This window comes from Ranitomeya variabilis, chromosome 7, assembly GCF_051348905.1.
Source record: "Ranitomeya variabilis isolate aRanVar5 chromosome 7, aRanVar5.hap1, whole genome shotgun sequence".
NCBI classification, from domain to species: Eukaryota; Metazoa; Chordata; class Amphibia; order Anura; family Dendrobatidae; genus Ranitomeya; species Ranitomeya variabilis.
The window spans coordinates 181,501,010-181,528,495 of NC_135238.1; the positions used below are offsets into that span (position 1 = coordinate 181,501,010).

Genomic DNA, 27,486 nt, shown 5'->3' on the forward strand with positions numbered 1-27,486 from the left:
TGGTATCCCCCTCCCACATTGAGCCCCCCCTTGATACAGTCGCCACCGTCCCATACAGGTGTGCGCTTGGCTGCGAGACAGCCTGTGAGGTACTGGGCATAGGGTTATGTAGGCTGCGTGAGAGTGCTGTTGTGGAAGCATTGGGAGGAGAGGCCGCTGCTTGGAGCATCTCATGTGGGTGTGCAGCTAAATTGGCAGTGGAAGTGACAGTAGAAAGGGTAGGTGCTGGGGACGATCCAGGTGGGAGGACTGCTGGATTCACAACAGGAGTGATAGGGGAAAGGGTTGGTGCCCCATTGGAAACCACTGAGATAGGAAACATGGGTAAAGCCTTTTTATTTCCCGAAGGAATATAGTATTGGCCATCAGTGGTCATTACTGGGTAACAAGGATTTGGTGATGTGGCGTGTAGCCTTAATCTGAGATGTTCACCACCAGGAGCAGCACATTCGCCATCCACAACATGGCTGCCGTCAGAATTACATTTGCCATCCACGAAATGGCCGCCGTCAGAATTATATTTACCACCAACAAAATGGCCGCCGTCAGAATTATATTTACCACCAACAAAATGGCCGCCGTCAGAATTATATTTACCACCAACAAAATGGCCGCCGTCAGAATTATATTTACCACCAACAAAATGGCCGCCGTCAGAATTATATTTACCACCAACAAAATGGCCGCCGTCAGAATTATATTTAGCACATGGCTCTGGGCCACCATTTTGGCTGCTATTACATTTAACACATTTGCCATTAACAAAATGGCCGCCATTACATTTAGCACATGGCTCTGGGCCACCATTATACGGTGGTGGCCGCTCACAGGATATATTTTTGTAATACACCACTCAAAACTCTATTCTTTCTATTCCTTTTCTCCTCTACCCAATTTTCTCTATACAGACTTTCAGAGACTCTTTCTCCTGCCCTAGCAATAGACCACAATCCATTATCTTCTAGGATACCTTTTCTTTCTTTTTTTTTTTTTTTTTTTTCTAAGACAATCTTCCACTCCAGGGGCTGTAACCATCCCCCCTTCTGGCATTCCACACAATTTCCACTAGTGTGCATGAGTCTAACTTGCCATCTGAATTTGGCTTGGTGCCAATACGGCAGAACTGCATTACTTTCTCCATCTTTCTATAGATATACAGTATATATATATATCTATCGATCAAGATAACAAACACCAAACAAACAATAAGACGGGGGAGATGACTCAAACCTGAGATTCTAAAGGGAACTGAGTCTGCAGTACTCAGTTCCTATTGCTTCTTGTCACGTGGTCCCTGTCTGACTTCCGTGCTCCATACTTTACAAACCAATTATTCCCTACTTTGTCAAATTGCTCCCTAACTTACCGGTCCCCGTGCAGAGTCAATTACTCGATGTCACGGGGCAAAAAAAGAAAAACTATAAATTTAATTGGCTCAAACTGAGCCAATTTGCTCCAAGTTTCAATGAGCCGCTACACAATTTATTATGCCTGAACTGAGCCAATTTGCTCCAAGATTTACCGGGCCCCCCTAGGCCGAGTCAATTACTCCAGGTCCTAGTCTCTCTTGTACAGAACTGAAAATCTTATCACAGGCGACAACCGTATACCACAGACAAAAATTATTTTTTTTCTACTTGCTTGCTTTCCTTCTCTAAAAACAAACTTGTTTTTCCCGTCCTACCACATGCTTTTCTTTCTGTAAACACTTGCTTCTTCTTTCCTAGAAACCTGCTATTCCTGTTCCAAACACAATGCTTTTCCTAACTACCAGTCATCTCCTTCTGTAAAAACCTGTTTTTCCTGTTTCATCACTTGCCTATCCCTCTGTAAGTGAAAAAAAAACCTTGCTTCTCTTAACTACTAGTCATCTCCCCTCTTCACAACATGTAACAGGCAGCAGGCAACTAAAAACATGTGACGGTTCTTGCAATTAAATGACCAGCAGCGGAGAGACCCTTCTGCCGTCTTACAGATACCAAGAAAACCGGACACGGTCAGGCAATCTGCACAGGATACCCCGAAGGACACAGGTAAAGACTACAGATTATAAAAATCAGCAGACTTACCGTGTTCTGTTAAGGAGGTGATCAGTCTCCAGGTTCGGGGTACTCAGTGCATCCAGCCGTTCCACTCGCCGGTCCTCACGGTTCAGGGCTCTTCCTCTGCTGGCCCCACGTTGGGCGGCCAAATATTAGGGTTGAACAATTAATATAATGTTCAATTCTCTAGTTGCCTACTCCTGGCCTAATGGATATTGATCATGTGCACTAAAGAAATACACCAGACACAGTCAGCTGTAACTCTCCTTGATCAATGTGTGGCTCAGCTCCAAGAAGGGATTTTATTAGTGAAAACACAATGTTGTATATCTCCTGTAAGGGGGCTCGGTTAGCTGTAAAATGGGAGTGATCGGATGTATTCCATTGGTTAGTGGGTTGGGCATGAGCAAGTCCATGGGCGGATCCATGAGGTCATCAGGGTGGGTTGGTCCGTGAGGTCATCAGGGTGGGCGTCGCTGTGGGTGGATCCATGAGGTCATCAGGGTGGGCGTCATCTTGGATACCAGAGCACACGGCATGCAGATACAGGAAATGGCGGCCATCTTTAGTGTCTTCATTGTTTATCTTGTATACCAGAGCACACGGCTCTGCTACAGGAGATGGCGGCCATCTTCAGTGTCTCACTTTGTCTGAGGAAAACTTATGTAAGGTTAAACAATACATGTTATAGGTTGCTTCTCTCAATTACCTTATGTGTTGAGGTTAATTAAGTATTTGATCTTATGGCTCTCCTCAACATTATTATCTTCATTTAATTTGTCTTAAATGAAAAAACACAAAAGAGAATGAAGCAAAAGGCAAAACATTGATCATTTCACACAAAACTCCAAAAATGGGCCAGACAAAAGTATTGGCACCCTCAGCCTAATACTTGGTTGCACAACCTTTAGCCAAAATAACTGCGACCAACCGCTTCCGGTAACCATCAATGAGTTTCTTACAATGCTCTGCTGGAATTTTAGACCATTCTTCTTTGGCAAACTGCTCCAGGTCCCTGATATTTGAAGGGTGCCTTCTCCAAACTGCCATTTTCAGATCTCTCCACAGGTGTTCTATGGGAGTCAGGTCTGGACTCATTGCTGGCCACCTTAGAAGTCTCCAGTGCTTTCTCTTAAACCATTTTCTAGTGCTTTTTGGTGTGTTTTGGGTCATTGTCCTGCTGGAAGACCCATGACCTCTGAGGGAGACACAGCTTTCTCACACTGGGCCCTACATTATGCTGCAAAATTTGTTGGTAGTCTTCAGACTTCATAATGCCATGCACACGGTCAAGCAGTCCAGTGCCAGAGGCAGCAAAGCAACCCCAAAACATCAGGGAACCTCCGCCATGTTTAACTGTAGGGACCGTGTTCTTTTCTTTGAATGCCTCTTTTTTCTCCTGTAAACTCTATGTTGATGCCTTTGCCCAAAAAGCTCTACTTTTGTCTCATCTGACCAGAGAACATTCTTCCAAAACATTTTAGGCTTTTTCAGGTAAGTTTTGGCAAACTCCAGCCTGGCTTTTTTATGTCTCGGGTAAGAAGTGGGGTCTTCCTGGGTCTCCTACCATACAGTCCCTTTTCATTCAGACACCGACGGATAGTACGGGTTGACACTGTTGTACCCTCGGACTGCAGGGCAGCTTGAACTTGTTTGGATGTTAGTCGAGGTTCTTTATCCAACATCCGCACAAACTTGCATTGAAATCTCTTGTCAATTGTTCTTTTCCATCCACATCTAGGGAGGTTAGCCACAGTGCCATGGGCTTTAAACTTCTTGATGACACTGCGCACGGTAGACACAGGAACATTCAGGTCTTTGGAGATGGTCTGGTACCCTTGAGATTGCTAATGCTTCCTCGCAATTTGGTTTCTCAAGTCCTCAGACAGTTCTTTGGTCTACTTTCTTTTCTCCATGCTCAATGTGGTACACACAAGGACACAGGACAGAGGTTGAGTCAGCTTTAATCCTTGTCAACTGGCTGCAAGTGTGATTTAGTTATTGCCAACACCTGTTAGGTGCCACAGGTAAGTTACAGGTGCTGTTAATTACACAAATTAGAGAAGCATCACATGATTTTTCGAACAGTGCCAATACTTTTGTCCACCCCCATTTTTATGTTTGGTGTGGAATTATATCCAATTTGGCTTTAGGACCATTCTTTTTGTGTTTTTCATTTAAGACAAATTAAATGAAGATAATAACAAAGAATTTGTGTTTGCAGTCATTTTCAGGAAGAGAAACTGAGTATTATCTGACAGAATTGCAGGGGTGTCAATACTTTTGGTCACAACTGTATGTATGTAGCATGTATGTAGCATGTATGTAGCATGTATGTAGCATGTATGTAGCATGTATGTAGCTCAACACATAAGCCGGATGATGGGACTACTACTGTACCATCATTGGCTAATGTGTCAATCACTGCCATTGTAGCAGGCATCGTCCGATGGGACTTGTAGTCTCATCGGACGATGCCTGCACAGACACAGACCCCCCCCCCCCCCGGCAGGGCGCACAGACCCCCCAGGCAGGGCGCACAGACCCCCCCCCCCCCCCCCGGCAGGCCGCACAGACCCCCCAGGCAGTCCGCACAAACCCTCCGGCAGGCCGCACAGAACCTCCGGCAGGTCGCACAGACCCCCAAGAGGCCGCATAGACCCCCGGCAGGCCCACACAGACCGCCGGCAGGCACGCACAGACCCCGCTCGCACAAAGACACGCATTCTCCGCCCACGCACCGCCCACACTGCATTATAGTGCATAATTGCACTATAGGAACTTCTGATTCCGGTATCGGAATTCGGTATCGGAATTCCGATACAGCGAATATCGGCCGATACTGCAAATATCGGGTATCGGAATGCTCAACACTACTCATAGTACATAATATAATCCTTAAGCTACTTTTTATTTTTTTTTTATAAACCCCTTAAGATATCATCTATTGGGGACAAAATAAAACATACAATAGAAGTGACAACACAGAAAATTATCTTATGAAAACAAATTTTGTTATTAATTCATACAAAAACAGTAATATTTTTAAAATTCAGAAAATAGGTACTGGAAAAACCGAGGTTAATCTAGATACTATCCATCCCCTAATTTAAATAGCATCTATACAGATATGTCAATTTTCATCACTAATCCATCTGAAATCCATTTCACGATTAAATGAAGCAAGGAAAGTGCCTTGTGCTTATAAAGTGCAGATATAGAATGTAATACTTATAACAGACGCTAGATGGCGCTGTTAATCTATTATTCAGATTTCTATGTCACAAAATGAGATTTATCATAAAATACTAAATAGTTGAACAGATGCTATCAGTTCTAATTTATTAAATATTTTTTCTATGGAGATTAGGATATGAGGCCACCATAATAAATATTTCAAAGAAAATCCGTTATATAGTGTATATCAGTGTCTCATCCTAATATAATATTTATAAGGATACAATCCATCAGAGATAACATAGGTTAATAATCACAAAAGTATCTAAAGAGTTAAGGGGTATAATTTACCAGGTTTTCGTAGGGATCCAGTTAGTGCCGCTGGTGGGATATAGAAAACCTTGCGCCCCGACGCGCGTGTTTCGCCCAGCTTCTTCCAGGGGGCTTGTCTTAACTCACTGAGGTGGGACTTTTTGTCTTGATATAATATAATCCTGCATGATATAATCTGTATGATGCAAAATACCGTGCCAGCATGAAATGAGATCCCATTAGTCCTGTAAGTGCAATCAAGTCTCATGGAGAGAAGGCAAGTCAGGGCTCTGACATAGCTGGTGACAGTGCGACCCACAAGTTGGCTTAGAGGAAGCTTGTCAAAAACAAAGGTATATGGTGGGACAGCGATCTGCTTGCCTCTCGGTGATGTTGGGAATGAAGTAATACAATCCTAGCTGTAGCAATCAGTGTCTCTGCCCCTAGCGCCTTGAGATTGTTAGATCCGGCCAAACATGTCAGGGGAGCAAAGTTTTGAGTTAAGCAGATGCTAAATGTCTCCGTGCTACAACTCTGGATAGTGTGCACTGCGCCTTTAATTACATTTCTTATAACGGTTTTAAAGTCACTAATAAAATTAAAGTTTTTTTTGTAAATAGCTGACTACAAAAATTGTCTAGAATGGGTGTAAAGGGTATATTTTGGCCATTGGAAACGGTTACCTTGTAGGTAATGGCTCCTGTAGAGAGGTCACAACGTGTTCCTCCCTATACAGCATTTCTAAGCATTGTTGGTGAAAAATGCAGAGAACAAGTGAGGTAATTAATAGTATTTTCTCTCTCGCTTCATTGTTGGACACAGGAAACCATGGGTGTGTGCTGCCACTAGGAGTCTGACACTAGGCAATGAAAAATGTTATCTCCTCCTCAGCAGGATACACCCACCGACCGGAGCCGATCAGTCTCAGCCTAGTGTCAGTAGGTGACAGACACGGCGCTGCACTCAGCCCCGTTTCTACCTTAGGTTAATGATTTCCCTTTTTCTTTCGGATACAGCTTGTGAAGCCGCCCTCTAGGCTACTACGGGCGACAGAGTGGAATTGTGTCACTCTGATCTCCCCCCTAAAGTCTGAGAGCACAGTGTGGGATTGTGTCACTGCGGTTGTCTCCCTGGTCCATCCGGCTGGACCCTATCCACGTAACATATCAAGAGTGTTCAGGGCATCTCCACAGAGGGACAGGAGGACTGGTCCTTGCCTCCATCCCCCTGCTCACGCTCCCCCCAGAGCCAGACTGCAGGGCTGGAAGACGGTACCAGTACCTCCCAGCTACCCGTGAGACAGCCTCCGGTACCAGGTACCCTCCAGCCGCCCAACAGTGTTCGGGACACCTTATGATCGTCTTCCCATCGTGCTATGAAGATGATTGCTGGGGCCTTCAGGACAGGTATCCTCCCCCCTAAGTCCCAGGAAGATAGGGGGGAGGGGGTGTTTGTAAAAAAAAAAAAAATGCTACTAATGGATCAGTAAAGCCACAGTTTTTCATTTTGATTTTTGGAGTGCTGCCTGTTTTGTTGTTTTTTTCTGATTTTCTACTTTGGAGGTTTGAACATCACTTTTACAGGTTTATTGCACCCGTTTTTTTTTTTTTTTGTAAGTGCTGCCAAATTTTCTTTAATTATATATACAGGGTAGGCCACTTAAATGGACACACCTTGGTAGGCCATGTATACGGATACACCTAAATAAAATGGGAATGGTTGGGGATATCAACTTGCTGTTTGTGGCACATTAGTATATGAGAGGGGGAAAACTTTTCAAGATGGGTGGTGACCATGGCGGCCATTTTGAAGTTGGCCATTTTGTTCTCCTATTGCTTTCACACTAATTTATAGGTTTGGCTCCGGTTGGTAGGTGTATGCTACTGAGGAGGAACTAACTTTTTTTAATGGCAGCAGCATACACACATGGCTTCCTGTGTCCTCGAATGAAGGCTCTGAGAGAGTTTTACGGTGAGTACCCAAAATCTTCATATTCTTCACCTGTGAGAGCTTATTCTGTAGTCAGCGGAAACAGCTTCTTTATGAAATTATTAAATTGTATACTTTTTTTTTGATATACGAATGCATCTGTTCTTGCCATACAGTGAAGCTGCGTGGACACCCCTGGAACTTCCATCTCTGATTGTTAAGCACCTGCCTGCATGGAAGCAATGCATCTTTTGGAAAGTTGTTCTTGCCCTCCCTGAAATTAATGATCATGATGATCCTACAAAGTAAGTACCGTAAATAGCTATTATTTGCTGTGTAACACAACTGATGGAACTCTCATATTAATACAGTTTATTCTCTGTATTTCAGTGCTCTGTCAAAATGGTTAAAGGCCAAGTTTAGTTGGTCAGGTGCCAGGCCTGAGGTTGAACACAAGCAGAAAGTTCAGACACTTGCAGTGTGCAGCTCCTTTGAGTCTCAAGGAGGATGCCCAGTTCGAGTAAATGTTTGTGTAAAGGTGAGGTCATCAGATGTATATTGGAAAGTTACTCGTTTGCCAAGGAAATTGAAAAAAAATATTAATTAGGTCAATGAATTAAATTGTTACTTAAAGAGTTTCTCCATGAATATTAAGAAAAATATATGAATAAATTCCTAAACATCAGCCTAAATTAGCAAGTGCCACCTTTGTTGTTTAGGGGCATGAGGTAATAATTATAGTACATTAAAATATCTGCCAAGCTCTTCCCCTCCCTTTATATGTAGGCGGATGTGCTCTTATTGGATATTCTGCCCTAATACTGATTATAGGATGGAAAGGTGGTAGAGAGCAGTGTTAGCAGCCTCTTCCTTCAGCACCCCTGATATCTCCAGTATTAGATCAGACAGACAGGGTGGACAGTAGTGTGAGCAGCCTCTTCTTCCTTCAGCACCCCTGATATCTCCAGTATTAGATCAAATAGACAGTGTGAGCAACCTCTTCTTACCTCAGCCCTCCTGGGATCTCCAGTATTAGATCAGATAGACAGGATGGACAGCAGTGTGAGCAGCCTCTTCTTACCCCAGCACTCTTGGTATCTCCAGTATTAGATTAGATGAATAGGTAGGACAGCAGTGTGAGCAGCTTCTTCTTACCTCAGCACTCCTGATATCTCCAGTATTAGATTCAGATAAACAGAGTGGACACCAGTGTGAGCAGCCCCTTCGTACCTCAGTATTCCTGGTATCTCCAGTATTACATCAGATAGGCAGGGTGGACAGCAGTGTGAGCAGCCTCTTCTTACCTCAGCACTCTTGATATCTCCAGTACTAGATCAGATAGACAGGGTGGACAGCAGTGTGAGCAGCCTCTTCTTACCCCAGCACCCCTGGTATCTCCAGTATTAGATCAATTAGACCGGGTGGACAGCAGTTTGAGCAGCCTCTTCGTATCTCATACTCCTGATATCTCCAGTACTAGATCAGATAGACAGGGTGGACAGCAGTGTGAGCAGCCTCTTCTTACCCCAGCACCCCTGGTATCTCCAGTATTAGATCAATTAGACCGGGTGGACAGCAGTTTGAGCAGCCTCTTCGTATCTCATACTCCTGATATCTCCAGTACTAGATCAGATAGACAGGGTGGACAGCAGTGTGAGCAGCCTCTTCTTACCCCAGCACCCCTGGTATCTCCAGTATTAGATCATTTAGACCGGGTGGACAGCAGTGTGAGCAGCTTCTTCTTACCTCAGTACTCCAGGTATCTCCATTATTACATCAGATAGACAGGGTGGTCAGCAGTGTGAGCAGCCTCTTCTTGCCTCAGTACTCCAGGTATCTCCAGTATTAGATCAGATAGACTGGGTGGACAGCAGTGTGAGCAGCTTCTTCTTACCTCAGCACCTGGTATCTCCAGTATTAGATCAGATAAACGGAGTGGACAGCAGTGTGAGCAGCCTCTTCGTATCTCAGTACTCCTGATATCTCCAGTACTAGATCAGATAGACTGGGTGGACAGCAGTGTGAGCAGCCTCTTCTTACCTCAGTACTCCTGGTATCTCCAGTATTAGTTCAGATATACTGGGTGTACAGCAGTGTGAGCAGCCTCTTCTTACCTCAGTACTCCAGGTATCTCCAGTATTAGATCAGATAGACAGGGTGGACAGCAGTGTGAGCAGCCTCTTCTTACCCCAGCACCCCTGGTATCTTCAGTATTACATCCAAATATCCTCTGCGAACACATCTTCCTACACAAGTGAGGCAGTGTAGCACGTGGTCAGTCACCTGTCCTATTTATATTGTAGGACAGGTTTCTGTCAGTGTAACTAAGCAAGTCAATTTAATGTACCGTACTATAATGACAATCCAAGTGTGATTTGCTAATTATGTGTACAGTATATAGGAATTTATTAATAATCTCATTCTTTATTACTAGCTTTCTTTTATTTTCCAGAAAACCTTTTTAAGAAATGTTAAACCATAGTTTCCCAAGTAATTTTTCATGGCTCTACATTTTATTACGTGCATATCTTGATATGTTTTTCTTCTGAAGGCGGTACATGGCCCTCTGACTGAGAATGAATTGGAGCAAGTTGAAATTCAAAACCAGTTTCTGGGAACAAGTGGTATTGTCCTCCTGTTACCAGTGCAGTCAGATGCAGATGTATATCGGATCGCAGCCCTACTGCAGCTGAAGCAGCTACTTCAAGCTAAACCTTTTAAGCCTTCCCCGGCTCTTGCAGTTCTGGTTCCTTCAACTTACACAGATCCAGACACCGTTATAGAAAAAGGTGGGTCTAGACTAGTATGAATCATATTGATGAGTTTGAATACTCACTTTCAGCAAGCTTTGCATATATCAAAAGTATAGACAAATTTTAAGAAACTTTTGTAATTAGAGTTGAGCAAATAAATTTGCAGGATCCTGTTATAGTGGCCACATGCGTAGTTTGTAGCCGCCAGACCAGAGCACTGCAAATCTTCTTCCTGTGACATTCCTGGCGCATTTTTGGATTAGCAGGCTTTTGTAACGTCATTAGATTGCCACACACAACGCCACAACAGTTTACTAATCAGATGGAACACCGGGGGTCTCACAGGTAGTAGAAAGTTCACGATTCTTTAGTCTGGCAGCAACGGACTGTTGACATGATCACTGGACCAGGATTGTGCGAATATTTTTGGGCAACTTTCTTTTTTTTCTTAAATACCTTTGCAAAAAAAAAAAAATAAAGCATGCTTTTTTTTCTCCACTGATGAGTCACTTCTCCTCCTTCTCCTGGACTCATCATACAGTTTGAAAAATGGCTAAAATCTGTCCTGGTCAAAATAGTACTGACAAGAGAGAGGCACAGACAGACAGTGTTGCTGCTTATTGATAAGTGATTACTGCACCAGACCTAGAATTGTACGCTGCTCTATACTGCAGTATACGGTCCTCCATACAGCTGCTACTATGTCTGTGTGCGTCAGAAAGAAAAGGAATACAGGGACCTCTCATGTCTTTATGTGCTGTATATGGGAGACATAGCTGCTAGTCTCTCCTCACTAGCTAAGAGTCAACTGAAAATTAGAGCGAGCCCGAACATAAAGCTAAAAACTGTAATGTACCCACATGACAGCTTATTCTGAGTAATGTGGAACTGGTTTGCTACTTCATTGTTCATAAATAGAGACTTGTAGGACATTTTTTTTATCACAGTCATATATCTTCATGTCTTTTGTTTTATTTCAGAACTTCATATTTCAGATTTGGTGTCATGTGGACTAATATCAGATTATAAAGTTTTCTCCATACCTGATGTTGTGACTGACCTGCATGGAACAAACAAAGTAAGATTTGTAATATTAAAGAACTGCTTCAATACGTTTCAATTTTAGCTTATCGGACATATATTGACAGAATAGTATGGTGCCACTGGGTTAGCGTGGTTTCCAGGGCCTACTGAAGGTCTCTACATCTGCCACAGACCTTCTCCAAATCATTGCCTTCAGTGGTCATGCCTTGGTAGATTACATAAAACTACTGAGGCTAATGATTGGCTGCAGTGGTCACGCATTGTTGACAAAATGTCATTGCTGCAGTAACGTGGAGGCAGCCCTGGAGTGACCGGCTCTTTAGAGGGTGAGAAATGTTCATTTTTGTTATTTTCAAATATTAGTTGCCTTTGCCCAAATTTTTTAACCTCTTTAAGCAGTTGCTAAAATGTACCTGTGATTGCAGGTTCAAATCCACCAGAAACTTTTGTTTCTCGGTCTCCCATGACAGCACTACGGAGAGAGGGGATCCGCCCTTCAGGGACAGGAAACCTACAGATAAAAGGGCGGTACCTCTCCCTCGCATCAGTTGGTTTCCTGTCCCTGACAGGGAACCTCTCTATCGGACGGTACCTGACATGAAGACCGATGGACCGAGACCGGGACCGGGCGGTCGAGTTCCGGCAGCGAGGAGGCTCCTGCCGCGGCTTGTCCGGCTCCCGAAGCCGCCACCGCTGGGACCGAGGGGTCCTTCAGGGTGAGCGAGGGGAGAACGCCGCCAGACTCCATAGGAAGAAGGGGCGCTGATCACCCGGAGCTCCTGTGCCGACCGCTGCACGCTCCGGGTGTACAAAGATGGCCGCCGCACCGGAAATGCGGCAAGGACTTCCGGGTCATCGCGCGCGCATGCGCAGTAAAATCTTCTCCCTGGGAGCAGGAACCGGAAGTGCGGACGCCGGGGGATTGGCGCCGGTTACAAAAAGGGAGATTATGCACACATGGGTGTCGCACTTTCTCCCTGTAACCATGGAGGACAGCGACACGTAGGAGCTGCAGCCTGGACAGCAGCGCCACGCAAAGAGCACCAGGAGTGGATCTAGCAGCCGTTCCACACGGCGCAGCAGATCCGCTGCGAAAACTGATACTCCGTCTCAAGGACCTTCCTTACCAGGCCCGAGTCCCCCTCCAGAACCGGTACCTGCCTTCACATCCAGGTGGTGAGTGATCTTCGTGAATGTACATATTTATAATGGAGCTCCCTCTTCTCCCTTACTAGGGTAAGAAGAGCCGGGACAAAAAGAAAAATAGGGTCTGCCCCACCTGTAACAAAGCTTTACCAGTAACCTGGGAGAAAAAGCTTTGCAAGTCATGCATCCAACGCTTACTATGTGAGGAGACCCCCGACTTCGCTTCTGAACTTAAAAATGTGATCAGATCTGAGGTTCAGAATGCCCTTCTATCCTCCAAAAAAGAGGTGAAGAAGGTGAAGGAATCAGTACATTCCCACTCGGGCCGATCGTCGTCCGAAAATGCTGACTCGGACGATTCAAAATCCCTCCTTTCCTCGTCCGAGGAAGAGTCGGGCCGACATTGCTTCCCACTAGAGGAAGTAGATTCCTTAGTGAGAGCAGTTAGGGCTACTATGGGGGTGGAGGAACCCAAACCCGACAAAACGGCCCAAGATGTGATGTTTGGAGGCCTGGGACAAAAAAAGAGAAGAACTTTTCCCCTAAATCCTAATGTCCAGACATTAATTAAAAAAGAATGGGAGAAACCGGATAGAAGAAATTCCTCGGTACCCTCCCTTAAAAGAAAATATCCCTTTGAGGATGAGGCTTCCTCTTTCTGGGATAAGGCACCAAAACTAGATGTTGCAGTAGCCAAAGCCTCGAAAAAATTCGCGCTGCCATTCGAGGACATGGGTACCCTCAAAGACCCGCTAGATAAAAAAGCGGATACTTTCCTCAAGGGAGCATGGGAATCAGCTGGGGGTAGCCTGAGACCTGCAGTTGCAGCTACTTGCACCTCCAGATCCCTTATGGTGTGGATCGACCAACTGGAAAGTCAGATCAAAGACGGGTTACCCAGAAAACAATTGCTGGATTCGTTCCCTGCAATGAGAGCAGCAGCAGCGTTCCTGGCAGACTCCTCGGCGGACTCTGTACGCCTAACATCTAAGGCCGCTGCTCTTTCCAACACTGCCAGAAGAACCTTGTGGCTAAAGAGCTGGCCGGGAGATCTACAGACAAAATTAAAGTTATGTTCTATCCCATGTGAGGGCAATTTTTTATTCGGAGAAACCCTGGATGACATCCTCCAAAAGGCGGGGGATAAGAAGAAGGGGTTTCCAAATCTGGGTCCGACTCCATTTAAACAGTCTTTTCGGAGCCGCAGATTTTTTCGTCGTAGACCCCCCAGAGAGCAGAATAAGTGGGAAGAAGGAAGGAGAAGGGATAGGGGTTACCTCTTTGGCAACACCTCCCGTGACAAAAAGTTCTCCAAATGACATTTATCCTCCGGTGGGAGGAAGATTAACATCGTTCCTTCCCGCCTGGGAAAAAATTTCCAACAACATCTGGATCCTAAATCTCATACGGTATGGCCTAAAAATAGATTTTGTGTCTTTCCCTCCCCGGAACTATGTGATAACAAAAACAAGATCTTCGGCTGCAGAACAGACTGCATTAGAGGAGGAAATCATGACCCTACTACAAAAATCGGTGATTCGGGAAATATCTCCTCAGGAGGTAGGGGAGGGTTTTTTCTCCCCTCTATTTTTAGTTCCAAAGCCCGACGGGTCCTTTCGGACAATCATAAATCTAAAAAACCTAAACAGATACGTCGTAAATTACAAATTCAAAATGGAGACGATAAGGTCCACTATAAAGATTCTCTTCCCGAACTGCTACATGGTCGTAATAGATCTAACCGACGCATACTATCATGTGCCCATCCACAATCAATCCCAAAAATTCCTCAGGATGGCAGTCTCCATAAAGGGCCAAATAAGGTTTTTTCAATACAAAGCTCTTCCATTCGGGATTTCAATAGCCCCACGTATATTTACGAAAATAATAGCGGAAATGATGGCCCACGTGAGGGAACAAGATATACTAATAGTCCCTTACCTGGACGACTTTCTTATCGCAAGCAACTCAGCACAAAGTTGCAGAGAAAAGAGAGACCAAGTGATGACCATCCTGACGGACTTGGGATGGCTTATAAACATAAAAAAATCGAAATTGGAACCCTGTCAAATACAAGAGTTCCTAGGACTGACATTGGACTCTCGGGTCCAAGAATGCCGGCTCCCGGGTCCCAAAAAAGACAGCATATTGTCCATGATAGCGCGAACGTTACACAATCCCTCAATGACTCTAAGGAGGGCAATGTCGCTTCTGGGCTCCCTGTCCTCATGCCTACCAGCGATACCCTTTGCGCAATTTCATACAAGAGAGCTTCAGTGGCACATCCTGGAATGGCAATTGTTACTAAAAAAACAAATTGGAAAGCCGGCTCACCCTAGATTCGTCAGTTATTCTTTCCCTTCTCTGGTGGGGAAAAGACCAAAACCTGTCAAAGGGAGTCCCTTGGGTACCAAACATCTCTCGGATAATAACAACCGATGCGAGCCCCAAAGGGTGGGGGGCCCACCTGGGGGACAAAATAGCCCAGGGAAATTGGTCAGATCAAATACTATTGGCATCCTCAAACCAAAAAGAACTTTGGGCGGTATATCATGCTCTTCTTTTTTTCCTAGCCGATATTCAGGGACACCATGTCCGAGTTCTTTCAGACAACAAAGTGACTGTAGCCTATATAAACCACCAGGGGGGAACAAGGTCTCGTTCACTGATGAGTTCTTCAGCCAAAATTATCAAACTGGCGGAAGAAAACTTACTATCCCTCTCGGCACTACACATCCAGGGTTCAAAGAAAACAAGTGCTGATGCTACAGCATAGGTTAATAACCAAATTTCACTACAACAAATAACCTATATCCTTAGTTTGTAGAGTAGATAAAACATATACCTTTATTAAACAAGCTAAAACCATGAGACAACTACAACAGATATACACATAAATCACACAACCGTGCTCTCTAGCATGAACCCTATCTGGGGTACTACATGCCACTGCCTGCCAGCGGAGGTTGGCACCCTACACACAAATACGAGATTGGCGCCCCCACTCAACGGCGGCTGACCCTGCAACTCCTAACATGCGCCCTATGCCAGAAGGTGTATCATACACACTGTCATGGATACCCGACAGGAAGATTAGTATGGGTAGATGATAAATTATATCAAGTTATGAAATTTATTTATATTTTACCCCTAAAGGGACCGCATGTGGCAGGGTGAGAGACACGGACTAAAAACAGGTGCAAAAAACAAAATTGTGCTCGTGTAAAAAACAACAACCGCTCACTACCTCTGTACCCTGTCCAGGGTTGCCCTGCCTGACTGTGGAGGTTGGCACCCTACTGTACAGCGGAAATGGCGCCCCCACACAACGATGGCTGACCCTGGAATAACCCTATGGATATGCTAAACCTGCATCTGGATAAACAATGGGTATGATTAAAGATATAAATTATCCCCTAAAGCAAAGCAGGCAGGCAGGAGCTCAACTCCACAGGTCAAATGGACAGAAAAATGAGGCATAACCGATAAACCATATCATATCTCATTTACAGAGGATAAGAGCCGATACTTATCATGTTGATGAGCTGAACACCTCAACGCGTTTCGCCGCAAGGCTCATCAGGAGGCCCAGATATGCAGATGCTGCATGGAATCAGAACCGATCTGCTTATATACACATGTAAGTTGTTAAGTGCTGCTGGGCAGGACTCAAATGGCTGGATGCTAGAGCTAGACTTGAAAACCGCCATTTTGATGAAGCCATATTGAACCCTCACTCAATGTGCCAAAGCACTGTGAGCAACAGCTCGTTACTAATAATCTCTGCATGATTTAAGACACACTTACTATTTCATGTGTTATGGAGGATGGCCGGTAAACACACAAAGATCCACTCCTTCTCATCTCCCTCGTGCCACTGGAGCAGACCGGATGCCGGCGTGCGCGTCAGCCGATTTGCATGCACCTGCGCATACCCGGAAGTACAGCCACCTAACCTCAATCAGGCAGTCGGCAACCACTGCCCGACTGCGCATGTCAGAAATCCGTGCCATAGAGTACAATAGCCGACATGTACCTGCATATAGATCTGCGCATGTCCGGAAGTGCAGATGAACACACCCCGCATGTGACAGGTCTCCTGTGCAATAGAGCGCGGTGGCTGGCAGCCATCATACCGTAGCCAGTGCTGCTTAATCAATTCACACTGCGCACAGGGACTTCAGCAAAAAACAGTCATATGCTGTCATCAGATCATAGCATGGGTGGAGGACTACTACACATTTGTTTAAAACAGCACATGATACATTTGCCTGCTAATAAGTACTTATTGCCAGGCAAACCAATTCCAATAGAGGGGCACAATCAAATGTTATACAGCACTATCTTGTTTTGGTAGTGGATAGACAACAAATACCAAAATAGAAAAAACGCAGATAAATTGCTGAATCACAATGGAATATCTAGTGCGTCCTAGTAAGTTGATATATGAAAAGCCAAATAACACCTAGAGTCCCCACTCATATGTAATGCTGGTGTGTCACAGAGTTAACAGACATGTGTATACAAAAATAGTGTATATTTAAATCAAATCAAATGACTAAATGAACCATAATATATGATATCATGTATATTTGCAGATGAATACTGCATAATTCCATAACTGGAATTTCATTGGTGGCATGACTAGCAACAAATTTCCAATGTCGGTACCCACTTAGTTACATCTAGAGCCATACATCCAGACAGGGGAAGGGGTATGACTGGTTACAGGAAGCATGCATATGAAATATATTCATTTAAACCCCGTGGGGCTATACATCCAATACGGTAAATCCATGCGCATTCCTTCTGCAGGAGGAGTCTATCAAAGTCCCCACCTCTCAAGTTCGGTGTATATACCTCGATGATACTGAAGGATATTTCATTTGTGTTACCACAGTGCACATCATTCATATGCCTAGCTATTGGTGTATCACGTTTATGCTTGATGTCCCCAATATGCTCTCCTACGCGCCTCCTGAATTCCCTCTTCGTCTTCCCTACGTAATCTTTTGGACAGTGGCACGTGGCTATGTAGATTACCCCACTGGTCTTACAGTTTGTAAAATCCCGAATATAGTATTTAATACCCGTGGACGAGCTCGTAATAAATTTCCCGGGCTTCATATACTTGCAATTTACACAATCACCGCATCTAAAGAACCCACATGTCCTACGGTCAAGCCATGTGCCACTACCAACTGATCTCTTAAAGTGACTGTGCACTAGATTGTCTCTCAGAGACCTGCCCTTTCTGTAGGTAATCAAGGGCCTAGGGCCTATACAATTCGTCAAGTCGGGATCCGAGGTTAGAATATCCCAATATTTAGAAAGGACTTTTCTCACTCTCTCATTTTGGCTATCAAAAGTGCCGATGATTCTTGTCAACTCGGAGTTGTTTGTGGACGGTCTCAATTTTGTTTGCAAAAGAGTGCTTCTGTCCTGTAGGAAGGCATACTTATAAGATGCTTCAATGACACCTCTCGGGTATCCCTTCTCCAAGAATCTCTTCTTCATATCATCCGACTGCTCAACATATGTAGCCACATCGGAGCAGTTCCTTCTCAGCCTCATAAACTGACCTTTGGGTATACCACGTTTTAATGCTCGTGGATGATGACTATCCCACCTGAGTAAACTGTTTGTACTCGTGGGTTTGCGGTATATCTGTGTCTTTAAACTCCCATCATCACTCTTCTGAATAAGCACGTCCAGAAACGGCAATATTTTGTTATTAATTTCAAAGGTAAATTTCATACCTATATCATTAATGTTTAATTCCTGGACAAAATCAATAAATTCCTGTTTGGTGCCCTGCCAGATGACAAAAACGTCGTCTATAAATCTGTACCAGATTAACACTAGACGATGCCACCATTTACAGGCATCAGTGAAGACAAAGGTTTCCTCCCACCAGCCCAGGAACAAGTTGGCATACGATGGGGCACAGGGACTCCCCATCGCAGTACCCCTGAGCTGGTGGAAGTACTTCCTGTCAAACATGAAAAAATTTTTGGTGAGTGTAAATCTCAAAAGATCAAGGACAAATTGATTATGGTCCATATGGTGAATTGCTCTAGATCTCAGGAAATTACCGACAGCTTCAAGGCCCAGATGATGTGGGATGTTACTATATAAGGCCTCAACGTCAATTGAGGCTAAGAAGGAACCGCTACCGACCTGGATGCCCTCCAATTTTAATATTAAGTCAGATGTATCCCTGATGTAAGAAGGAAGAGTAAGTACAAAGGGATGAAGTACCTCATCAATATACACCCCACAGTTTTTGGTCAGCGATTCCGATCCGGACACTATGGGGCGGCCTTTTAGTGGATCCAGCCCCTTATGTACCTTGGGTAAGGTGTAAAAAGTTGCAGTCAGGGGATGTACAGGCAGCAGGAAATCATATTCACCTTTAGAGATCAGTCTATTGGTAAAGGCTGTCCCCAATAGGCTAGTCAATTCGGTCTTATACTGAGTTGTGGGGTCAGACTTGAGAATCTCATATGTCATAGAGTCTCTCAAAATAGTATGGCACATTTTCAGATAATTAGTCTCAGTCATAATGACTAGATTCCCCCCCTTATCGGAGGGTTTGATAATCAAGTCATTATTTTTAGTCAGTTTCATTAGAGCCTCCTGTTCACCTTCAGTGAGGTTAGATTCCCTAGATCTTGAGGGAATTTTCTTTAGATCTCTTTCTACCATCATAAGGAAGATATCAACACTGGAAAGCTCTCCCTGTGGTGGCATTTTCTTACTCTTATTTTTTAATGAAGTGAATGGGCCCGCACCTTCATTATGAGCATTTTCATCTAATAAACCAACCAATGCTGTATAAGCCTCTATGTCATCGTTATTTAATCCCTGTTGCTTCAAAGACTCTTGATCATTATGCGCAAAAAACTTCTTCCACCTGAGCTTCCTGCAAAACAGATTTACGTCTTTAATCCAGCCAAAACTGTCAAATTTATTGACTGGGACAAAATTAAGTCCCTTCCTGAGTAGATTATAATCATCACCGGACAAGACATACTCTGATAAATTAATAATTTGTCCCTGATTTAGACCACCTTGGGTCTGAGGTGGTACCCTGTGGACGCTCCCCTCTCTAAAAAAGAGGAGGAGGAAGAGGAAGCAGGAAACAGAGCTGAGGAAGGTTGGCCATTTGTATTGTAGGGCCCTCTGCTGATGTTTGGTGGTTGTCCGTTTTGAAAGCCTCTGTTGTAATTTTTGCCTTTTCCTCTCCATCTCTGCCTATGGTGTCTGTTACCCCTAAATGGAGGACCAGTTTGCCCACGCTCAGTGTCTGAGTTGTCTAAATCGGAAGAAGAAATATCCGACACGCTATTATGATTAAACCTGTAAGCTTGATTTTCATTAAACGCCCTCAGATCCCGTTGGAATTGTGATTGTTTCCTTTCTTTTATAAAGGAATGATATTTCTCCACTGAAGTCTGCAACAGGCCTTCACGTCTATTGAACTCTGGGTCAGCCTTTAATCGTAAAATGTTATCTATAGATTTATTCAGCTGCTTGGTTGACAGCTCAAAAAGTTTTCTTTCCTCTTCCAGGAGTAACTGCATAAACCTAATGGATGAGTCTATTGATTCTTTGACCCACTTACTCAATAAATCAGGAGAGGCAGTTCTGGGAGACGGATTTAGGTTGATTCTCAGGCCACTAGGTACCACCCTGTTCTTAATGTAGTTCTCTAGGGCCTTAATTTCCCACCATGATTTAATGTGCTCTTTATAGTCACCGTATAAGTCACCAAACTGAGATTTCAATGACTGACTGGTTGAAGCTAGACCAGGTTGTGTACAGAAAGCCTGATTGGCATCCTCAAGCCAGGCGTCTGTATTAAGTGGGCCCGATAAGAAGCTAGCCATGCCACTAAGTATCAATAATTAAAGAAAACAAGTGCTGATGCTACAGCATAGGTTAATAACCAAATTTCACTACAACAAATAACCTATATCCTTAGTTTGTAGAGTAGATAAAACATATACCTTTATTAAACAAGCTAAAACCATGAGACAACTACAACAGATATACACATAAATCACACAACCGTGCTCTCTAGCATGAACCCTATCTGGGGTACTACATGCCACTGCCTGCCAGCGGAGGTTGGCACCCTACACACAAATACGAGATTGGCGCCCCCACTCAACGGCGGCTGACCCTGCAACTCCTAACATGCGCCCTATGCCAGAAGGTGTATCATACACACTGTCATGGATACCCGACAGGAAGATTAGTATGGGTAGATGATAAATTATATCAAGTTATGAAATTTATTTATATTTTACCCCTAAAGGGACCGCATGTGGCAGGGTGAGAGACACGGACTAAAAACAGGTGCAAAAAACAAAATTGTGCTCGTGTAAAAAACAACAACCGCTCACTACCTCTGTACCCTGTCCAGGGTTGCCCTGCCTGACTGTGGAGGTTGGCACCCTACTGTACAGCGGAAATGGCGCCCCCACACAACGATGGCTGACCCTGGAATAACCCTATGGATATGCTAAACCTGCATCTGGATAAACAATGGGTATGATTAAAGATATAAATTATCCCCTAAAGCAAAGCAGGCAGGCAGGAGCTCAACTCCACAGGTCAAATGGACAGAAAAATGAGGCATAACCGATAAACCATATCATATCTCATTTACAGAGGATAAGAGCCGATACTTATCATGTTGATGAGCTGAACACCTCAACGCGTTTCGCCGCAAGGCTCATCAGGAGGCCCAGATATGCAGATGCTGCATGGAATCAGAACCGATCTGCTTATATACACATGTAAGTTGTTAAGTGCTGCTGGGCAGGACTCAAATGGCTGGATGCTAGAGCTAGACTTGAAAACCGCCATTTTGATGAAGCCATATTGAACCCTCACTCAATGTGCCAAAGCACTGTGAGCAACAGCTCGTTACTAATAATCTCTGCATGATTTAAGACACACTTACTATTTCATGTGTTATGGAGGATGGCCGGTAAACACACAAAGATCCACTCCTTCTCATCTCCCTCGTGCCACTGGAGCAGACCGGATGCCGGCGTGCGCGTCAGCCGATTTGCATGCACCTGCGCATACCCGGAAGTACAGCCACCTAACCTCAATCAGGCAGTCGGCAACCACAGGGTTCAAACAACGAAAGGGCAGACTACCTGAGCCGGACTCAGTTAAAACAAGGCGAGTGGTCCCTAAACCAATCCATCTACAATCAGATCACAAAAATGTGGGGGACACCAACAATAGACCTGTTCGCCAATTGCAAAAACAAAAAAGTAGGCAAATTTTGTTCTCTAAGCCCAGAAGGGAATCCCCAGGCTCTGGATGCTTTTCTGATTCCATGGACACACAAACTGACATACGCCTTTCCGCCAACCATTCTGATTCCAGCAGTCATTCGGAAAGTCAGAGAGGACAAAACAAAAATGATCCTGATTGCCCCATTCTGGCCAAAAAGAGCATGGTTTTCCTGGCTAAGGATACTATCGATATCAGACCCGTGGGTTCTACCGGATATGCCAGACCTTCTACATCAAGGTCCAATCTTCCACCCACAGGAGTCGAACCTCCATTTGACAGCCTGGTTTTTGAACGGGGACTATTAAGAGAAAGAGGTTTCTTAGATAACTTAGTGGCTACACTCTTAAAAAGTAGAAAGCCCATCACCACTAAAATTTATGGGAAGACGTGGAGGAAATTCCTATCTGTCTCCAAGGTAAATATCCAGGACAGGCCTTCAATTCCTAAAATTCTGGAGTTCCTACAAAAAGGTCTGGAGCAGGGGCTGGCAGTCAGTACCCTTAAGGTACAAATAGCAGCTTTAGGAGCCTTATATAACCAAAACATTGCTGCTAACCCATGGGTAATAAGATTTATTAAGGCGGTTACAAGATCAAAACCCTTAATTATTCAAAAAACACCCTCATGGGACCTAAATTTAGTCCTTTCAGCATTAACGGGCCCTCCATTTGAACCCATACAAACGATTTCCATAAAAACATTATCACTTAAAACTATTCTCTTAGTAGCTCTAACATCTGCGCGCCGAATAAGTGACATCCAAGCCCTCTCCTCTAATCCACCTTTCACTAAAATCTTGGATGATAGAGTCACTCTTAGACCCGACCCAGCCTATTTGCCGAAAATGGCATCAAAATTTCATAGGTCACAAGAAGTATCCCTGCCATCTTTCTGTCCAAACCCAAAAAACGAGAAAGAACTAAACTTCCATAATCTAGACGTTAGAAGATGCCTAGTCCAATACCTAGATTCCACCAGGGAGTTTAGGAAGGAAGGCTCTCTGTTTGTTTGTTTTCAGGGTCCCAGAAAAGGATTCCGGGCATCCAAGGGAACCTTAGCCAGATGGATTAAGGAGGCAATAGCCTTGGCATATTCATCTTCGGGGAATACAATCCCGGATGGTATAAAAGCGCATTCCACAAGAGCAGTAGCTACCTCATGGGCTGAGAGGTCAGAGGTATCAATAGAGCAAATCTGTAAGGCGGCCACCTGGTCATCACCATCAACCTTTTTTAGGCACTATAGACTAAATCTAGCCTCTGTATCTGACTTAACCTTCGGACGAAGGGTCCTTGAGGCGGTGGTCCCTCCCTAAGCTTAATCTCTGCAATTCTCTCCGTAGTGCTGTCATGGGAGACCGAGAAAGTCATAGTTACTCACCGTTAACGGTGTTTCTCGGAGCCCATGACAGCACCTGCTTATTCCCTCCCATCACGAGTGCGGTGAGCACTTTTTCTAAAATATAATTTCTATAATTTATATGATGTATATACTATAGTTTAGGCACGGGGTTCCTCTTTTAAGGAATGTTATAAATATAATGTTCTCTCTGTTGTAACTAACCTGGAGGTCCTCTGATGCTCTGTAAACCAACTGATGCGAGGGAGAGGTACCGCCCTTTTATCTGTAGGTTTCCTGTCCCTGAAGGGCGGATCCCCTCTCTCCGTAGTGCTGTCATGGGCTCCGAGAAACACCGTTAACGGTGAGTAACTATGACTTTTTATTCCTTTAAAAAATAAAATATGCCCCAAAATGATACCAATAAAAACTACAGATCGCCTCAAAATAACGAAAGCTGCACAAAACAATATTTTTATATTTACAGTATGTGATGATTGCCGGGCGTGTGAAAGAGCGTTACACTCCATCTCTAGAGTCATACATGGCCTGGGCAACCCCTTTAAGTGAAAATATTTTTATGTAAAGCTATAGAAAATAATTACAAACTTGAAAACCATTCTGTATTAAACTATCGACCATTTTCTTGGCTTTGTATTTCCTTCTCTCAGGTCTTCTCCGCTGTAGAGTTCTTGCTGACCCACTGGCCACACTCCTTGGAACTCCGCAGCCTCCCTTTCGAACAATACATAGAGGACGGCGTATGCCGTTCTTTCAGCAATAACTTCTATCTCGATCAGATGGAAAGGAAGAAATCTGGACTTCCCTCACAAGATCCTGCTGCCATCATTGACTTGTACAATGGTACCATTGCCTTTCTAGCAGAGGCAGTTTCTTCAGAGCAACTCACCGAACTGTCCTGGCCAGTAACGGAGTTCACAATCCCTGCTGGCAGCTCTCTAATGCCGCCTACAGACTGGAACAGTCCCAGCCATCTTTCCTGGCTAAAGAAGACTGTACTTTCTTTCCAGCTTCCACAGATGGACAGGCCTCCACATGGAGGTGAGCAAGTAGATATATAGATAGTACATCTGTAGAAATGGGGTGGCTGGAGTTGAAGCAACCAAGAATTTTTAGCATTTGCTAATTTAATGTAATGTTGCTTTAATTTAATGTAACGTTTGCAGCTTGGCTTTGCTTCTGTAATCATTTGTGTAATTGAATTTATCTGAAATATTACGGTCATCTCTTCCTGGCAGCTCCTTGGGTCCCAGTTTGCTCCATGATTATGGACTACGTGTCACAGATTACGCGGTCACCAACAGATCTTCCTGTGTTGTTCTCTGAAGTTCAGTTCCTCCTGGGTCGCATAAAGAAACCATGTTTTGCACAGGAATGCATTACCGGCATCGACCCATTGGTGCAAGATATTCCATGGGATGAGATTATTGCTCTTTGCATCAACCACAAATTGAGAGCCTGGGACCCGTCTTTAATTCCTGAATCTAAAGGTAAACTTATATTCTACATAAGAAGAGCATTTTTTGCATCATGTAAAACATTCAATAATCTTAAATCTCTTTAAATTAGATTTTTTATATGGATTTTTGCAAATATAAGGTTCATATGGTAGGAAGAGATGGAACGACAGAGACATAAGCCCCCTTTCCTTTTATTAATGATGTATATGAAAACCAGCTTCCTGTCCCCGGTCTGCAGATGTTTGACCACATAGAAGGATCATGCAGGATGTGGCCAATCACATGTCACTTGTATGCTGGACTGCAATCCGTGTGACACATCAGTGTGACACTTACCGGCGCCTGGGAAAAAGCGGTACAAGTCGTGCCATTCCTAGGCACTGGGTGCTGAAGGCAGCTCTCATCATTGTCGCCTGGTCACGCTGATCTCGGGGAAACCAGGTGACACTGATGAGAGCTGCCTTAAGCACCCAGCACCTGGGAACAGCGCAAACTGTACCGCTTTTCCCAGGCGCCAGTGCGTGTCACACGGATGCCACACTTATGTAACACATGGATAGCTCCTTTACTGTTTTTTCCAGTACCGGAAATATAAGGACAAGTGAAGGGGGTATTGCTTATTGGACCACGTAGATACGTGTTTTTATAATACTGGTCTTCTGTCAGTTGAGACGCGAGTCTCAGTTTCGGAGCTTCGCTTCTTCAGATTGCAGAGTGTCCTGATACATGACTGTGATGGGTGAATTTGAATTACGTGATGGGGGCTGTATATTACAATCTTGCAAAACCCCTTTAACTAGGATATTAGACATGACGGGCTGCATTTAGAGGGAAGCTGTCAGCAGATTTTTTTAGACCTCAAACTAGTGTCCTGAATGTGAAGTACCTGTAAAGTTGATGACGTCTGTACCTTTGTTTTATAAGTCTGCACCTCTGTGTTCTAGAAATCTGTTGTCTAATTTATATGCAGATGAGCCACAAGTACGGGGGGTTCGGCACTTTTCTCTGTGATGTGCTGTCCCGTCCAAGAACTTGCACAGGCGCTGTCATTCCTGGGGGCAGCATCTGCAAAAAATCAATAGTCTGGCCCTAGCAACGTGAGCAGGACCTTACTACTCATGCGCCACCTCCCGAGAATGATTGTGCCTTCACAAGATCTCAGATGGGGGTCCGGGTTATATAGAAAAGTGACTTGTCAGTCACTGACAGGAGGACGCAGGTGGGCAGAGAAAGAGATGCATGAGAACGGTAAGTGCGGGGGGCTTATAAAACAAAGGTATGGATGTCACTAACATGACAGGGACTTTACTGAGATGATGATAATTTGAGGTTTAAAGGGAGCCTGCTGCCGGGCATGTGCATATCGTATCGGTATTTAATACACCATTGCTGCTTATTTCTTTACAGTTTTCCAAGAAGATTTTTATGTCTATTTCTTTGAGAAAGATTTGAGAGACTTCACATATCCGGACACATGGGAAAACGCTCGTCTGTCCACTCATCAGAACAGACTGGAAACGTCTAACATGTAATCGTTTTTTTTATTTTATTTGCATTTTCAAAATCTGGAATAGACTGAACCCAGGAGAAATGTTGTGTTCTGTTTCATTATTGCAGTGCTCCAAGTGAACCCATGTGTTTCCTTACATTGCAGCCCTCAGAGTACCAGGAAGCCTTCCGTACAGACATCCCGGACTCTACACACGGCCTTTGTATCCAGTGAAGATGATATGGAGAAAGTCATGATAAATCCTGAGCTGTCTGATCTCAAGTCTCTTCAGTCACAGCTAAACCGCTCACTTTTAGCCGAGAAAGAGGAGGATGAAAGGTAATGGCGCTCTTCTTATACCGATGCTTCGACATTTCAGCTTTTGTGGAGGTCACAACGATCAGCAAATTTGTTATAATTTACTGCTTAAATATTTGTAGAATTATTATCATTTTAATTATGTGAATTTATAATTAACAGATTCACTGAAAAACTGCAGCAGCTACTGGTGGAAGAACCTCTGGATGCATCTCTTCGCCTGCCCTTATACCTGCCCATCCCTACACTGCCAGATTCTCTAGAAAATTCAGTTATAGTTCCAGCCTTGCAAAAGTCATCAACGCGAGGCGCTAAATATTCTCCAACCAAGCCAGACCGTATTGTGCGCCGCTCCTCGCTAAAACCATCCGTGAAAGACAAAATAAATGAGTTGTGTGTGAATTTGAGAAGGAATCAACGAGAGGATATCGCCTTCAGCTTGCACCTTAGCACCCAGCTTAGTATGGGCAAAATTGATGAAGGGAGCAGTTCTCCAAATAAATAAGACCCTATTTACATCCAGCGGTGCTGGACCTGGCAGATTAATATCTAGGATTAGAGGAAATGATCCACATCTGCTATAGTCTGCCATGGAATATTACAATGTTATTAAGGTGTTCAGTTCTTTCATTTGGCATGTTACACGATCCAATAAATATATCTTCTGGTATTTTTTGTTATTAGAACATTAAGTGAAAAATGTTCAGTTTGCCGAACGATGTTAGATTTGGAAAATGAAATGTAAAATGTATGCCCAATTATTTAACTAGCAATGTGTACATATAAAATGGAATAGAAAATGTTTAGAGTTTTCAGCATCTTATGACTATATTTTCTGTGTATTTTATGAAATTGTGAATCACAATAAATTTTAAATTTGTACAATTCTTATTGAGGTTACAATATCTGAAAGCTAGATTAATATTTTCTGCTTGTGTTTTTTAAATTCAGAATTAGAACTAATCGTAGCCTGAAGTGTTTTCTATGGTGCGGTCATACAGAATGTCGTGTATGAGCCTTGAGAGCATTTATAATAGCACGGCACATATGGATGTGTTTTGGGTGTTGAACTCTGAGAAGGAAGATAAAGCAGATTAGTTTTAATAAAACGTATCCACATGATGCAGAAAAATGGC

At 43.9% G+C, this 27,486-nt stretch overlaps 1 protein-coding gene across 4 annotated transcripts in view; it reads left to right on the forward strand.

Moving 5' to 3' along the window:
* The window catches only part of LOC143784306 (germinal-center associated nuclear protein-like), a 176,393-nt gene extending 149,153 nt beyond the window's left edge, over window positions 1-27,240 (forward strand). For all 4 annotated transcript variants that reach the window (XM_077272430.1, XM_077272431.1, XM_077272429.1 and 1 more), the window contains exons 20-28: window positions 7,637-7,765; window positions 7,851-7,998; window positions 10,012-10,249; window positions 11,194-11,291; window positions 23,734-24,124; window positions 24,322-24,573; window positions 25,951-26,071; window positions 26,198-26,371; window positions 26,513-27,240. In XM_077272430.1, coding sequence (XP_077128545.1) covers window positions 7,637-7,765; window positions 7,851-7,998; window positions 10,012-10,249; window positions 11,194-11,291; window positions 23,734-24,124; window positions 24,322-24,573; window positions 25,951-26,071; window positions 26,198-26,371; window positions 26,513-26,855 — 1,894 coding nt within the window. In that variant the 3' untranslated portion in view covers window positions 26,856-27,240. The remainder of the gene's footprint in view (window positions 1-7,636; window positions 7,766-7,850; window positions 7,999-10,011; window positions 10,250-11,193; window positions 11,292-23,733; window positions 24,125-24,321; window positions 24,574-25,950; window positions 26,072-26,197; window positions 26,372-26,512) is intronic.
* The last annotated feature ends 246 nt before the right edge of the window (window positions 27,241-27,486 follow it).